Here is a 16,869-nt window from a genome sequence, read left to right as displayed (position 1 = left end):
TTCAAATATTTTAGGAGGCACATGCAACGTCTTGGGAGATGAATACCCCTAGATCATAGATGAGCACTCGCCTTTACGTTTTCGTACAATTCACCATACAAATGCTCTCTTTGCGTTCATCATTGTCCTAGATGCACATCAACTTTTTTGAAGTAAAATTTCAAGCGAAAGTAGAGCGCGGAGACCAAAACGGAAACGTCATCTACTAACACCAATGTAGCCTAAAAAGCATTACAGGGATAAACTGCATTATGCGGTGAACGACGACAGTCAGGAAGCTATCGAGAAAATGGTCAACGGCAAATTGTTGGATCACATTTTATAAGGGTGTTGGTCCACACCCTTATAAAATAATAATCACCAGTGAGCTTAAGGGGGACCTCTCAATGTGGATGGTCAGACTAGCACGATTTCAACATGGCGACGTCAAGTTTATAGGCGAGGGGAATGAAGTAGTGAAACCCATGTATATGGTTTTTTGTGTTTGTTGTGTTGCCTCTTCTCGTTATTCGTTGCAAGATTTTTGCTTTCATTTTTATTTTCTTATGCAAACGTTAACAACAAAACAAGCAAAAAAGTTAACTATTAATATTAATTTACTTATTAATATTAATTATTTTGTGTTGTTTTTTAGTTTATTTATGTTTGTTTTGTTTTATTGGTATGAGAAACACAACAAATGCGAATGGTAAAATGAAGAGGACACGCAAAAATCTTATGCTAAGTTTACATTTATGAAATCCACTCGATTTCAACTGTCAATTCCATAGCTCAAACGTCAAATGAAATCTCATCTGGATTTCATTTGACGTTTAACCTATGGATTTGACAGTTGAAATCGAGTGGATTTCGTAAATGTAAACCAAGCATTAAATTTCACGTTAACGTGTGTGGCCACTAATGCTAATGCTTGGTTTACATTTACGAAATCCACTCGATTTCATTTGACGTTCAACCTATGGATTTGACAGATGAAATCGAGTGGATTTCGTAAATGTAAACATAGCATAACGAAACTTAAAAAGAAACTTTAACGAAATTAGTTTCAAGAAACCTTGCTATTCTGACCATCGACAATGTAACACTTTAGCGAACTCTACAGCTCTCGGTAAAATAGTTAACAATATAGCAACTCCTTGGGAATGTGGAAATCTGAAGCTAGCGCCGAAGAACAAAATCCCTCACCTGACCAAAGCCACTCGAGACTTTGGAAGTGAAGAGATGGGAAGTCATTCACAGGGGCGAAAAAAGGAAGGCACTCTTCTTGTGGTGGGACTTGATTACCTTTCTCTGGTTGATCTAACAAGGACAAAGGGCACCGCGTACTATATCACGCAGTCTTTAGAGAGCCGAAACCATTATCGGCTCCCAAAACTCGGTAAAATAGTACTGTTGTTGGAGGACCCATCCAAATTAAACCTCCATCGGAATGAAACCGCGACTCAAGCCCTGATAAAGAAAATAAATAAAGGTAGTGTAGGTACATATTAGTTTAGTTTAGGAACCTTGGTCCTTATGCTTTCTTTCTCTCCAGAGTTGCAACGTCGCACAGTGGTGCCGCTTCCTTGTAAACGTGGACAAAAATAAAAGGAGTTGAGCTAGGATGATGCACTTTTGTACAAGTACTTATGAGGGCATAGGAATGAAAAATACCAACTTTGGTCCATATCGGTCCAGATCTTGCTATTCTGACCATCGACAATGTAACACTTTAGCGAACTCTACAGCTCTCGGTAAAATAGTTAACAATATAGCAACTCCTTGGGAATGTGGAAATCTGAAGCTAGCGCCGAAGAACAAAATCCCTCACCTGACCAAAGCCACTCGAGACTTTGGAAGTGAAGAGATGGGAAGTCATTCACAGGGGCGAAAAGAGGAAGGCACTCTTCTTGTGGTGGGACTTGATTACCTTTCGCTGGTTGATCTAACAAGGACAAAGGGCACCGCGTACTATATCACGCAGTCTTTAGAGAGCCGAAACCATTATCGGCTCCCAAAACTCCGTAAAATAGTACTGTTGTTGGAGGACCCATCCAAATTAAACCTCCATCGGAATGAAACCGCGACTCAAGCCCTGATAAAGAAAATAAATAAAGGTAGTGTAGGTACATATTAGTTTAGTTTAGGAACCTTGGTCCTTATGCTTTCTTTCTCTCCAGAGTTGCAACGTCGCACAGTGGTGCCGCTTCCTTGTAAACGTGGACAAAAATAAAAGGAGTTGAGCTAGGATGATGCACTTTTGTACAAGTACTTATGAGGGCATAGGAATGAATAATACCAACTTTGGTCCATATCAGTCCAGATTTGGATATAGCCCCTATATATATCTTTCCCCGATTTTGAAATAAATTGGTCAATTTTAATTGTGCATCGTTCAAATTTAATATGCGATGTTTGCTTAGATCATTGATCAGTTTTATCGACTTTAACAAAAATCGGTTCAGATTTTGATATAGTCCTTATACATCATTTTCCGATTTTGCTATAACTCAGTAAATTTTAATTTAATAACCTTCAAATTTAATATGCGATATTTTCTAAGGTCCCTGTTCAATTTTACAGATTTAAACAAAAATGTGTTTAGATTTGGATGTAGTCCCTTTATATTACGGTACTTTTGTTTTTAATATTCCTTCTTAAATAAACTGCCTAGAGTTGCCACATAGTTCGTTTGAATTTGAAACTATAGTCATGTTTATACTAACCGTTTTCTATTTCGATTTATTTGACGTGAAATGTCCGAAAACGTATCAAAATAGTGGTAATTACTATTGGCAAAATTATTTCAGATTAGAGCCTTTTTAAGTTCTTTTCGACAACGTATTAATAAAATAACTGGAGGCAGTCAAAAAAAGTGAATTGGTAAAGTGAGGCAAAATCAGGAAACTTGTATTTTTTGTACACACTGTTTATGAAAATGTGGTTGAGTCTCAAAGATCGGATGTAATTTTTGCATAATTTTATTCGAAAGGGATGTCTGTTTCATGTGTCAAATGGACGAAACTGCAATTTGCTGCAATTTTTAGATACACTCCATGAAAGAAGCGAAATTCGTGAGTGATGTATAACATGATATTGTTTCAATCAACATAACGGTATTTTATATATAAACATTTTATGTAAACTTTTTGTTGACAGAACGGAAGTCTATTGGCCACTCTTTAATTCCCAATTCAAAAGTTTTAATATTTATAATAACTTGTTTAAATACAGTTCCTTGAACATGTGGTCCGTTTTTATATAAATTGCAATGTCAGCTACCTGCGAATAATTGTCTATGTTTGAGGAGCTATAACATTATGGCAACACCATATATCGACAAATTTCTTTCACGATTGTCATATTTGAAGCGTTTTCAATAAAATAAAAACATAAAATTATAAAAAAGTCGACAACACATTTTTCGATTTTTGTCTGCTAGGGCACCATTGTGCGTCGGGCGCCACAGTACTAAAGTAACACGGTGCTCTTGAATCAATTTTAAATGGAAGGTGCTTACACCTGGGAAGTTTTTGCGGATTCTGAAAGTACAATGTTCATAGATGAGAAAAATCAAAAAACCAAAAAAACCGCCGGAGCGCTTTTTAAATAAATCGCGATTCAAGTTGACATTTTAAGGCGTTTTTTAGGTTTTCACGATTTTGCTTGGAAACCGCAGGATCTACAGAAATGAGACTAAAGAATATATTGTAGCACTGAAAATTCTCTACTAGATTGACCTGTTTGATATTTTCGTAGGTGTTGCCGTTAATGAGAAATAGAAGTTCAATTTCGAACAATGCATTGACTGTATCGTCTCCTTATAAAACAATGACATGACTGCAATTTCCCAACTTAAACTTATATAACTCAAAAATGGTGAAACCTAGGAAAAAATTACGAAAGCCAGTTTGTAGAGAATTTTCACAGCTATAAGATTTTCTCTAGTCACATTTCGATAAGACTTACCGTTTTCAAGCAAACCGTGCTACCTAACAAAAAAACCTACAAATCTGACCTAAACTTCTATATCTCAAAAATGGTACAACCTAGGAACAAATCATAACGGTCAGTCTTCTAGAGAATTTTCACAGCTACAACTTTTTCTTTGGTCCTATTTCGATATGACTTGCGGTTTCCAAGGAAAATCGCGAAAACCCAAAATAAACCTAAAAATGTGAATTTTGACCGCGATTTATTTAAAAATCCCTCCAGCGATTTCTTGTTGTTTTTGAATTTGTTTCATCTATGAACACTAGGGCTATAACCAAAAAAATACCACCACATAGCCGTGTAGAGCATGGAAAACTATTATGAAATACGGCGCCAATTTTTCTCTATCGCGAAAAAAGTTTCCGCACCAAAAGCATTGAAGTTCATTAATGCATTTTTTAATTTTAGCTGTTATGACAACATATTTGCTTTTAATTAAAATTTTTATTTTTTTGTAATCTAATTTAAAATCATTATCAAAGCGTTCTGGACCAATTTGTTCTCAAATCGCGCCATTTCGGAGCATATTAGGAAATTTTTATACTATTGCAATTTTTGGTTTTTCTTTATAAACTCGTGAATTTTATGTTTATATTTTTTGTACCTACCGGACAAGAGAATATGGGGTCATTTGCAACGCATTCGCGAAAGTTACAGGCTGTTTTTGTTGACTTTGCCTGTGAGAATCGTATTTGTTTTCTACAACAATATAACACCAGTACCATGTGGGGAATTTTGTCCTGATAACGAAAACGCGTTTCTAAGATCAATTCGGTGAAAAAAGTTTCCGCGCCGACTGTGATTACTAAAACCCTTTTGATATTTTTTCTACTTAAAATTTTAAATTTGCTGTGTTTGAATAAATATTTATAGAAAATAAATACAATTCTCACAGGCAGTCACTAAAAACGGTCTGTAACTTTCGCGAATTTGTTGCAAATGACACCATATTCTCTTGTCCGATAGGTACAATAAATATAAACATAAAATTCACGAATTTATTAAGAAAAACCAAAAATTGCAGTAGTGTCAAAAGTTCCTAATATGCTCCGAAATGGCGCGATTTGAGAACAAATTGGTGATTTTAAATTAGATTACAAAAAAATAAAAATTTTAATGAAAAGCAAATATGTTGTCATAACAGCTAAAATTAAAAAATGCATTACTGAACTTCAATGCATTTGGTGCGGAAACTTTTTTCGCGATAGAGAAAAAATTACACCTTATTTCATAATAGTTTTTCATGCTCTACACGGCTATGTGGTGGTATTTTTGATATTTGCAAAAAAGTGCACAAAGTTATATCCCTAATGAACACTGCTGTTTCAAAATCCGCACTTAAGGTTTTCACTTAAAGTTAATTAAGGCGCACCATATATGGCATTGTTTTATAAGGAAGCGATACCGTCAATACATTGTCCCAATTTGAACCTCTATATTTCAATAACGGTAAAACCTACGAAAATATCATAAAGGTCAATCTTGTAGAGAATTTTCAGTGCTACAATATATTCCTTAGTCCTATTTCGAAAGAACCTGCGGTTTCCAAGCAAAATCGTGAAAACCTAAAAAACTTCTAAAAATGTCAACTTGAATCGCGATTTATTTAAAAAGCGCTCTGGCGATTTTTTTGGTTTTTTTTTTCATCTATGAACATTATAGTTTCAGAATCCGCAAAAACTTCACAGATGTAAGCACCTTCCATTTAAAGTTGTTTCAAGAGCACCGTGGCAAGGGAATGGGAACTTGCCAAGCCGACCTTTGTCCCAATTTACATTAGGCGAGTTTACTTGCGGCAATTGTCATTTTGTAGGTGAGAGAGGGTGCTGAGAGGTAAAGGGTTACCATATGCCTCACCTCTCTCTCCTACAAAATGACAATTGCCGCAAGTAAACTCGCCCAATGTAAATTGGGACTTTGTTAACAGAATTAGAGAGGAAATATTAGTTATAATAATACGTTCAGAGAATCTAATAAATGAAATACATGAAAGATGGGTCTCAGAGGAATCCAAGGCCACCGACGAACCCGAAGCGGAACAAATAAGCCATAGAGTTTTGGCCCTTAATCTTAATATATAATATTAATCTTTAATACTGTTTCGGGTCATCGATGTTATGTAGGTTAAAGGGCCCGAGGCTGTCATGGTTGACTGCTACTTCATTCGAAGACTTTGTGGTCCATCCTGATAAATTGCTGAAAAATAAGTTATAGAGAAAAATAGGTGTTGTAGAAAGAAGGAAAAAGATGTATGCCAGTACTCATACGAGCAAACTTTGTGGTAAAGAAAATTGAATTGAAAGTTTTTGGGTGAGAGCGGGGAGGAAAGCGTATAGAGGGGCTCTTTCCTCTCCGCTCTCTTCCAAAAACTCAATTTTCTTTATAATATTTTGTTCTCGCTGAAGCCATTTTAGGCCCTTGTCAAGAAGAAGTTTGTCCGAGATTGGGTCGTGTGTTCACTTATGATTCGCAGTCTCCGCGTCGTGAGCATTGGACAGCGACATAAGTGTTTGAATGTTTTTATTTCTTCTTCATCTTCGCATAACCTACAGTAGTCAACAGTACCGTATCTTTCTCATTTACAGGACACTGGTATTATTCTGCAGTGACCGTGATTATTTCTACCGTTAATTTCAGATGGGATCTTTTCATGGAGAATAGGGATGTAGTTCTTCGCTTAGAGAGGATCGGCCAGATTTCCTTGGATACCTTACAGCTAGGTTCATGGTGTCATATCTGGCTAGCATTGTCTGGATATCTTTGCAACTGCCGCATGAAATGGTACAAGGGTGCCTTGATCGAATTGTTGACTTCAATATCGGTTGACTCCGATCCGCAACGCACCAGTTCATCCGCTTTTTCATTTCCTTCGATGTTGCAATGACGACCCAACACAAATTGACGATTGATTTAAGCGCTTTCAAATAGTTATTACAATCCAATACCGCTATAGACTTTATAGAGTGGGATCTAAGTGATTAAAGGGCCGCTTGACTATCCACATATATAGTCACCGGTCCAGCTACGTCCCTTTTCATGTTACTTATCCACTCTGCTACTTTTTTGATTGCAAAGATCTCAGTTTGGAAGACACTATCATTTTCGTTCAACCTGTATGAGATTGTGGGTATCGCTGTAGACGCTTGCTCCTGTTCCCATCTTCGAGCTATTGGTATATACCTCTATACCGGTCTATACCGGAAGATGTGGGTCTAGGCCTCTCTGTGGGGTATTTGTACATTAAACTCGTCGAAGTGTAGTTGTGGTTATCACTGATTACCTCCGATCCCAGTGATAGTCCTGATCGTCGTAAGATTGCAGCGTAACCATACTCAGAGTTGGGCCATGAATTTACCTCAATTAGTCGGAAAGAACTCTTGGCTACCAGCCCCTGCCCTACAAGATTCAACCAACGGGTGAAGGTCAAGTAGTACAGAAGAGGACAGGATTGGTTTTTGTTGTAACAGTGTTTGTTATTATGTTTCTACGTTCGTTCTTCTGTTCAATCTGGCTCTTGGTCTATCTCCAGTTCCATGAAAGTGGCTGCTTCGATGGGATTTAACCACAGTTGGCTGGGCAGTTGAAAAGGTGTTTTGTGTCGTGAGGGCCCATGCCACACGACTGCAATATCCCTAGCGTAGCTGAGCCAAAACTACTCTAGTTTGTCGTGGCAGCTGACGCTCCTCAGCTGCAATAGATGGGGGATGTATTTCGAGGACTTTATTTACACTATAATTGCTTAAGGCCTTGGCAACTGCATCCGTGTGAATACTATTTAAACCTGTTTGATATGCTTGTTGATCTAGGGGTTCTCTCCTGTATCGTTGGACCTCTCCCTCTAGAGCATGGATATCCTTCCAGATCTGCCTGAATGTGTCGGGCCTACCCACAAGATGGTGATTGGGATGGCTCACACGGTAACATCCAAGCAGGTACTGCAACGAAAGCATCTCATTGTGTTGCTTTACTGGAAGAATCTTTGCCTCCTCATGTAGATGGTCCACTGAAGATTTGAAGAGGCAACCTGTTGCTGTCCTCAGGGCGGCATTCTGGCAAGTTTGAATCTTTTTCCAATTCGTATCACATAATCTCGGGGACCAGACTGGCGCCGCATAGCTTACCACAGACCGACCTATCGCGTTACATGTGGTCAAGAAGGTTTCTTTATCTGCATCCCAAGTGCTGCCGGCTAGGGACTTGAGGACCTTGTTCCTACTTTTCAGTTTGTCGCAGATAGCTGTGGCGTGCGTGCACTGCGTAAAAGTAGTGACGAATGTGACCCCTAAAATGTTGGGGGCAGTTTGTGGTCGGAATTCTGCTACCGTGGACCACGAGATTCAATTCTCTTCAAAACTGTCCATGTGGTGAACAGAGTGGCTGTTGATTTTGTGGCGGAAATCTGCATATTCCTCGAATGGAAAAAGGTGGTAAGATCGGTTAAATAGTTGTTCAGTCTCTCACAGATGTCATTAGGATAGGTACCGTGCAATCATCCGCATACGTTACGATCTCTATGCGGTCTGGAGGGGGCGGAATACAGGAGAGGTAGAGGTTAAACAGTTCCGGAGATATCACCCCACCTTGGGGAACTCCCTGTTTCACTCTAAGGGGTTTGGACTTCTTGTTCCTGAATTCCAAGTACGACTGGCGTCCACGCATATAATTGGCCATCCAACGTTTCAAGCTTCGCCGGAGGGTTGTCTGCTCAATGTCCTCAAACAGCGTGGAGTGCCTGACTGTGTCAAAGTCTTTTGATAAGTCAAGCGCCACCATCACCTTGGGGAACTCCCTGTTTCACTCTAAGGGGTTTGGATTTCTTGTTCCTGAATTCCACGTACGACTGGCGTCCACGCATAAATTGACTATCCAACCTTTCAAGCTTGGCCGGAGGGTTGTCTGCTCAATGTCCTCAAACAGCGTGGAGTGCCTGACTGTATCAAAGGCTTTTGATAAGTCAAGCGTCACCATCACTGTTTTATCGCACGGCCGTCTCTGGTTGAGTCCTTGACAAATATGTGTGGTAATGGCGTGCAGCACAGTTGTCGTGCTGTGCTGCTTACGGAATCCATGCTGATGACCGGCAACATGATAGCTATTTCTGATACTGCGGAGGACTAAGGCCTCAAGGCTCTATGTTACGGGCGACAAAAGCGAAATCGGCCTGTACGATTCACTTTTGCTGGCATCCTTGCCGGGCTTCCGTAGTGGGACCACCCTGCCCATTTTCCAGACTTCGGGAACTATGAGGGTGGATAGCGACAAGTTGAGAACTTTTGTGAGATACTCCACTCCCGGCTCATCCAGCTGCTTCAGCAATACCATAGTGATTCCATCAGGGCCCAACGCTTTGGATGATTTAGCGTTCCTGATGGCATTGGCAACATCATCCATTGTAAATTGTGGTGGTTCATCCTCGGCAGGAAGAGATCTGATACAACGTAATACTCTTCTCTTAGCCCTGTCACTCTCGTGGTGCTCGTCAAACTGTCGATTGAAATAACTTGCGCACCTCATCGGGTCAGTCAACGTAACGTCGCCAAACGTGACGGTGGTCCTATTTTCCTTCTTCCAGAATTCGAGAGTGACTTAACCGTTACCCACAATTCACCTATACCGGCTCCAATGTTGCAACTCTTCAGATGATTTAACCACTTGTTCCGCATATGCTCGCCGACCAGCTTGTTAACTTTCAGTGTCAGCTTCCTGACTCTGGGGTCTTTGGGGTTGGTTCGGCGAAGCTCATCACGCTCATTTGCTAATCCCGTCGCCTCTGCTGGGAAGTTTGGTCTTACTTCGGGTATTCGACCAGCAGGTATATGCGAGCGGCTGCAGCAGTGAAATGTCAAATGAAAAGAATTATAAAGAAATTTTTTTTCATTTCAAATTTTCATAGAACAAGAATCCAGCCCCAGCACTGTCATAGATGGATTCACTCTAAAACCATTGTCGTGTGCCCATCTCGATAAGTTGACCGGAGCTCCTTGCATGAGTTCCGATACTGTCTATGGGATCTTCCCGCTTATCGTCAACATAAGCTATCGTCTTTATTCGCAGTTTATTATCAATTTCATCAAGTATTTCGTTTACCACCACAAGCCAAAGCAGTGGTCGTAAACGCCACCTTGTGGTGTTCCACTGGTGACAGACTTCCGAAAGGAATTCTCACCTATATCCTGCTGCTGAGGATTCCGTCAATCCAATTAATCAATGTAGCGGAAACACCTAAGTTAGTCGAATGTCACACTAGAGTGGTATCATTGAAACTTTTAGGTATTTATAGATCGAGTTCCCCACTACAGCAACTTTATGATATCACTCTACTGTGAAACTCGACCTAGGAACCCTTGTTTTGTGTGACCTTCGACTTAGATAGTGCATTGTTGATGGATTCAAGCTAAACGTTATTAAAGGCACATTCTATGTCAGGAAAGGTTGCTAACGTATAGTTTGAGCCTTACATATTCCTCTCGATAATACCAACGACATCATTCAGTGCGGTCTCCACCGATTTGCCTTTGATATAGGCATGTTCGTCTCACAGTGAATGCCTACCGACTACTATGTCGTGACAAATTTCTACTTCATTGATATGGAGTCGAGTCGATGACATGATTCTAAATAATCTTGATTTAATTGTAATCTATCTTTATCAGATTTATAAATTCAATCAAATTGTCTACACTTAATTTAATAAACCGAAATATTATACGTCGGAATAAATAAATCAAAATACCATTGTCGTTGTAGGATAGAATTTATAACCTAAATTCAACTCGTATGCATGTAGCTCCTGTGAAAGAACTCTTTGGATTTGCAAAATATAATTATTTTTAAATTAGGCCTGATATCACAGATAAATCCACTTGAAACGTAATGTTAACATTTTGTGCGAAATTTATATATGTGATATATCACTTCGCATATGCCACTGACTGGTAAATTTGTGACAGTTATATGAAGTGTACCCCCACTCTTGATAAACAATTAAATGTTAAAAATAGCTCGAAACAAAAAACGTGCATTTATTTAAATAATTTATTATTGAAATATTAAATTAAAGAAAAATCCAGATAAATTAACATTCTTAGATAAGGTTGTTTTGTTCAATTTAGGTTTTCCATATTCAAATCTATTAATAGAAATTATTTATAACGTCAATAAAAGTCCCATTGCTAAACAAATAAATTATGTACTTTAAAAAATGAAACTGAAATAAAATTTGCCATAAAACTCTTTTGATTTGTTTTACCTTATTTGGAACTAATTTGGAAGTAGTACTTCCCCGTTTCAAAGTCTGGTCTGTATTGTGTTTCAAGTCCTTATCATTTCACGTGAACTGATTAAACCATAGTTTTTTTTTGTGCAAATCTTTGTTACCACTCCTTGGACAATATTTTTTTTCTTTCGCTCAATTTGACAGCTATATTTAGAAACATGTCAGGAATTTAAATTTGTTGATATCTTGATAGTGTCGCTCAATTGTTATACTTGAGAGGGTACTCAAAGCAGTTAATAAATAAATATGTCTAAAAATAAAAATTATCGCATTAGACATATCTTTATGACGAGAATATGAGGGGAAACTTTGGTTGCAAATATTGTTAAACAAATTAGGGGAATGAACCCTGGCTGAAAGTTTAATAACTAAAACTTTTTTAAAAAGGGATATTAAATAGTATGCCTATTTGTGTATACTCCCAAACACAAACACTTTTCAAATTTATAAATAAAAAAATGGTAACGATTTCGAAAATAATAGGTTCTTGCAGGTTCTGGAACACGTAAATAATTGGCCTGTTCCCGTACTTTATAATGTGGTAAAAGTCGAGAAAGTTGTAAAAGTCGTAAACGATTTTCATATAAATTTTGTGTACGGGAAGGCAAAATGTGTAAAAGTGGTAAAAATTGTAAAAACTTTTTAGTTCTGGAACAGAGCTAATGTTTCGATTTAAATATCTTGTTGTTTTGACCTTTCACAAAATTTATTAGTTATAAAATTTACTTTAATAGAGGACACTGTGTTTCTGATTAAAATCGATTAAAATTCTCAACTGATAAACTTTGCTACACTTTGATAATCGTTATCGTTTTGTGTGTGTGCAAAATATCAAATTGCACCATTATAGACTAATAAATTGAAGATTATATTCGAAGCGTCATATGGGCTATTAGAACAATACAAAATTATATATTCGCAATGATTCGGGAATTCCATAGAAATATAATCAGACAAATGTTTACTTTTGGATATACCATTTTGTTTATCGGTTAAGGGCATATCGAATTGATTGCTAGTTATGAAAATGTTGAAAAGATCTTCAAAATGCAACAGAAATAATATGGTCGATGACTAATAAATCTAGCGCTAAAGGCCAGGACAGAATCAATCGTCGCTTGCGTTGCTTGCTTCCCAAATGTCAAATTATAAAGGAATACCAGAGCCTCCTAAAGGAGAACGCAGGCGGATTTCCAAAGAGGCTCTGGTATTCCTTTATAATTTGACAATTGGGGAAGCAAGCGACGATTGATTCTGTTCTGGCCTTAACGGTTGAATGGTAGATACATATAACGGTTTACAACGCCGGTGTTCTCGAATTGACAAATATCCTCGACATACATACATAAATACATACATATTGAAAGAAATAACTATGTTATAAAAGAGGTAATAGTACGTTTACATTTACGAAAGCCACTCAATTTCACCTGTCAATTCCACTGCTTAAACCTCAAATGAAATCCCATGGATTTTCGATGAGTTTTCATTTGAAGTATACGCAAAGAAATTGACAGATGAAATCCACTCGATTTCGTAAATGTAAACTTACTATAAGAAAAGGAGTGTTATCAGTCCGCATACAACAGCCATGCACAAACCAGGGGCCTAATTCTCGCATACGTGATCGAGTTATTTCGATCGATATTTTCAGGATTTGGATTACGGCTGCCGTTGTCGAATACACTTTCGAGTGGAATCTTTCGAGTTTCTGCCCGCCACACATCTGCTGTCGAACTGATTATTTTTGTGGCACAAAACGAACTTTAATGAAACAATTTGCAATAAAACCAATCAAAATCACATACTAAAGACTTTTTCCAATAAAATTAGTAAAAAACTAGACAAAACTAGACTGTTTCTTAAAAATTCAAAATATATTTTCAAGTGGCAGAATGAGATTTTTATATTTTTACATAGTGGAATTTATTTCGGAGTCACTATTACTTTTAATTTTTTACAATTTTCTATTATTTTATACAATTTTCATGTTTTCATTTCATTTTACGAGAAACTTGCCGCCCAACATCTTCGTTGTTTGTAATATTTTGTGTTTGCCATATGTTTCACCGTTCGATAACCGTATGTATCGATAACTTTTTTAAATAATTTCGATCGTATGGCCCATACCTATATACGGACGTATACCCAGGGCGTGTGTGGTGAAAAAAATAGAACACATGTATTCTTATTAATACTACCGAAATACGTCGAACGCACGAAATGAAAAGTTAAACTTTTTCAACTTTGACAGAACGTACGTACATTGTTTTTACCCATACTCATAAATAAAATTTGATTGGAAAATGGTAAGCAATTTTTTTATGGAAAATATTTGATTGTTATTTGTATCTTATTACAGATGGAAAACGAAAATCTTATTGAATGCGTACGGAACCAGCCACACTTATGGGATAAAAGGAATTCTCTGTACAAGGACATACATTTTAAGGAGAGGACATGGGAAACAATTTCGATTGAATTATGTAGCACAGGTAAGAGGACATTGAAGTTCAAGGATCCTTTGGTTATCGGTGGTATGAGGCCACAATACAACAGGATAAAAGTTATGTGACCCATCTGTTGCGAATGTTTTGGATTTCACTAAATCACCGTTAACAAACCAAAGGATCCTAAAATATATCTAATTTCTAATTGTTCTGAATTAATTATATTTATCTTGCAGCATTGCAGTGCAAGACAAGGTGGAAGACTTTACGCGATAAATATAGAAGAGAGCTTAATGCAAATAATAGGCCATCAGCATCGGGTGCAACTTCTAGAAAACAATGGCCTCTAATGGAGACAATGAGTTTCCTTCAATCTTCGATAGAGTCGGGAAGGTGCGTTTATGTTTTATGTTAATATACAAACAAACTCTAAGGTGTATTTATGTGTTTAGCACAACATCCAATATTGATGAATCTAGCAGTGATATTGAGAACACAGAGAACACACATGACACAGGTAAACAATGTATTTGTGTGTATATCCATATGTTTGAATTGGTTGCACTCAATTTCAGATACATCTAGACGTCATTGCAAGAGAAAAGCGATGACGATCTTCTGTCCGATGTACTCAAATGTATGAAGAGAAAGTATGAAGATGTATCACAACAACAGACTGAATTTAAAAGTTTTTTTGATATGTTGCGAAGCAACATGCTGGAGCTCCCGAAAACACTATGGATTCAAACCCAAATGGAAATATTAAACCTTGTTTATAACAAAAAGCAGAATATTAATGAATAACTGTTTTATGAGAGATTTTATTAATAATAAAAGAACATTGCACATTTTTTAAAACGAGATATACAAAATACAATGTATATTTTTACTGGACTATTAAAAATTGGGCAACAGTTAGAAAAGAGTAGCTAGTAGTTTACATGTTTTATCGTAAAGATTTATTTTGTTAAGTAGTATATGCAAAACTGGCTCAACATCATTTAAATATTTACACAAAAAGTTGCGATTTGATATGGCTGTGCGGGTTGAGTTATTTGATAAAGCGGTATCCACTGGTTGAATACTTGTGATTGAAGAATTAATTTCTATAGATCCATCAATTCGTGTTAACCGCAGATAATTGTGTAATATCACTGTCGCCAAAACAACCTAATTAGAATATAAATAATTAGTGAACAGATGCACTTCTGTTTAATTGGTGATTACTTTTGTTGCATTTTTCGGTGAAAATCCTATTGATGTTTGAAGTACCCTCCATTTTGACGACAATATTCCAAAGGCTATTTCAATTCTCACTCTCGCTCCACAAATAATATTATTGAACTTAAGCATTTGATCATTATTCACCCTGGGGTAGGGTTTAATAATATTATTTGAGAGAGGAAAAGCGGCGTCTCCAACCGTATAATATGGAAAATACACATGGGAACCCGGAGCTTGCTTGCTGGAGGGAAATTGAAGGTTCCATTTATTATATGTTGACCAAAGGAAGTGTTGCGGAAAACTCCCCCATCACTTATACTACCACAGTTTCCTACATCAACTAAAGTGAAACAATATTCAGCATCGCAGGCTGCCATTAACACCTCCAAGAGAAAAAATACAAATATTTTTAATCAATAATGGCTTTATTCCTGCATGCACTACTTACGATGCTGTGGTAATTTTTATAATTATAAAATTGTGAGCCATAATTTGGGGGACAACGAATTCTTATGTGTTTCCCATCAACGGCACCTACACAATTCGGAAGCCCACATATCCTATAGAATCCTGCTGAAGTATCCAGCCAATCATTTGCAGACGGTGGTGCTAGATAAAACTCCTTTAAAACCTCCCACAACACTTCACATGTATGTAATATTATTGACCTTGCAGTCTCCAATCCAATACGGAACTTCATACATAGTGTTCAAAGTACAACCATGCGCTAGAAAGCTATATAGAAAGATTTGAAATTTTTGAAAAATATCAAAAATTTTTGAAAAATATCAGCGGTATTTGTCCGAAACGATTATCTGCTATATATAGAACAAAAATGTTCATAGCTATCAAGACGGTGCAAAATCAAAAGGACATAATACCCTGACCGACAAATTTATCTTACTAGAGCGTTATATAGAGGCGGTTGTCAGCCTCGATAGGTTTTCTATGATACGGGTTTTTCTGCAGAGAGAACCCGACCAGGTTATACAAAGCCTTGAACATTTCTTTGTCCATTCGGATTGATTTTTCGAAGAGACCGTCATTCTCGGCTTCTAGAATGTTTACCCCTGTAGAGTAAAATCCATATTCTTCTCTGGTCCTAAAAAGCTTCTTGTTAGGTCCTCGGAATCTTGAATGGCTCAGTATATGTTGTATTACAACTATATCTTCAATATCTTCTAATATTTCTTCTTCCATAATGGCATAAATTTTTTTAATTGTGACAATTTGATTTAACGTATTTTGGTAATACGTGCGTACAAAAAACTTTGTCATGGTAAAAAGTTGAATATATTTGTACGCCCAGTCGTTAGTTAGGAATAGCTGTATAAAGTATAGTACACATTGACAAGCAAAACTGACAGTCGTCGAGGTCTATTTCGTGAATATCAAAGCCTAATTGAAAAATTTCTTTTATAATCTCTAAATAATACCGTAAATATTGTATTTCAAACGTTTTTAGCTAAATAAAAGTTGTTATTTGCCGGAAAATTGTCCTTAAAGTACGTTGACTGTCAGTTTTGACTGTTAGTGTGTACTCCCCTTAAAGGAATTCAAAAATTTCGATCGTTCGTAATTTGTCTTCGAACAAAAACTCGCTCGATAACGAATGCGAGAATTAGGTCCCAGTACTCTAGCGTCGATTCGTGGCACAAATACTACAGTCACACAACAAAATTATGAAAAAAAAACCAGGGAGATGCTACAGCAAAGGAACTACAAATTACACACTCTCAAACTAGAGGTGGGCGATTATCGTGTTTGTGACACTAGAAAACACGACACAACAACAAACACTTTAGCGACGAAAACAGTGCTAAACTTTTTAGCTTAGCCACGAACACGACAATCGCCATCACATGGAACGGTCTACTGACCCAAAATACCCCTTACAAAGAGAAGAAGGTCAGCGCATGAGATGTAAACTTCTTCAAAGATAAAGGA

At 37.2% G+C, this 16,869-nt stretch overlaps 1 protein-coding gene across 1 annotated transcript; it reads left to right on the top strand.

The window, feature by feature from the left end:
• The first annotated feature begins 13,465 nt into the window (after nucleotides 1-13,465).
• Nucleotides 13,466-14,538, top strand: LOC141397171 (transcription factor Adf-1-like). The gene is made up of 5 exons (XM_073973127.1): nucleotides 13,466-13,557; nucleotides 13,611-13,743; nucleotides 13,935-14,091; nucleotides 14,151-14,215; nucleotides 14,274-14,538. Exons 1-5 carry the CDS (start codon nucleotides 13,555-13,557, stop codon nucleotides 14,339-14,341), a joined length of 426 nt encoding a protein of 141 aa, XP_073829228.1. The 5' UTR covers nucleotides 13,466-13,554; the 3' UTR covers nucleotides 14,342-14,538.
• The last annotated feature ends 2,331 nt before the right edge of the window (nucleotides 14,539-16,869 follow it).

The sequence above is a fragment of the Musca autumnalis genome, unplaced genomic scaffold (genome assembly GCF_047663935.1).
Source record: "Musca autumnalis isolate F117 unplaced genomic scaffold, ASM4766393v1 scaffold_3, whole genome shotgun sequence".
Classification (NCBI taxonomy): Eukaryota; Metazoa; Arthropoda; class Insecta; order Diptera; family Muscidae; genus Musca; species Musca autumnalis.
The sequence above is the reverse complement of the archived record's forward strand: the minus strand, read 5'-3'. Positions and strand labels throughout refer to the sequence as shown.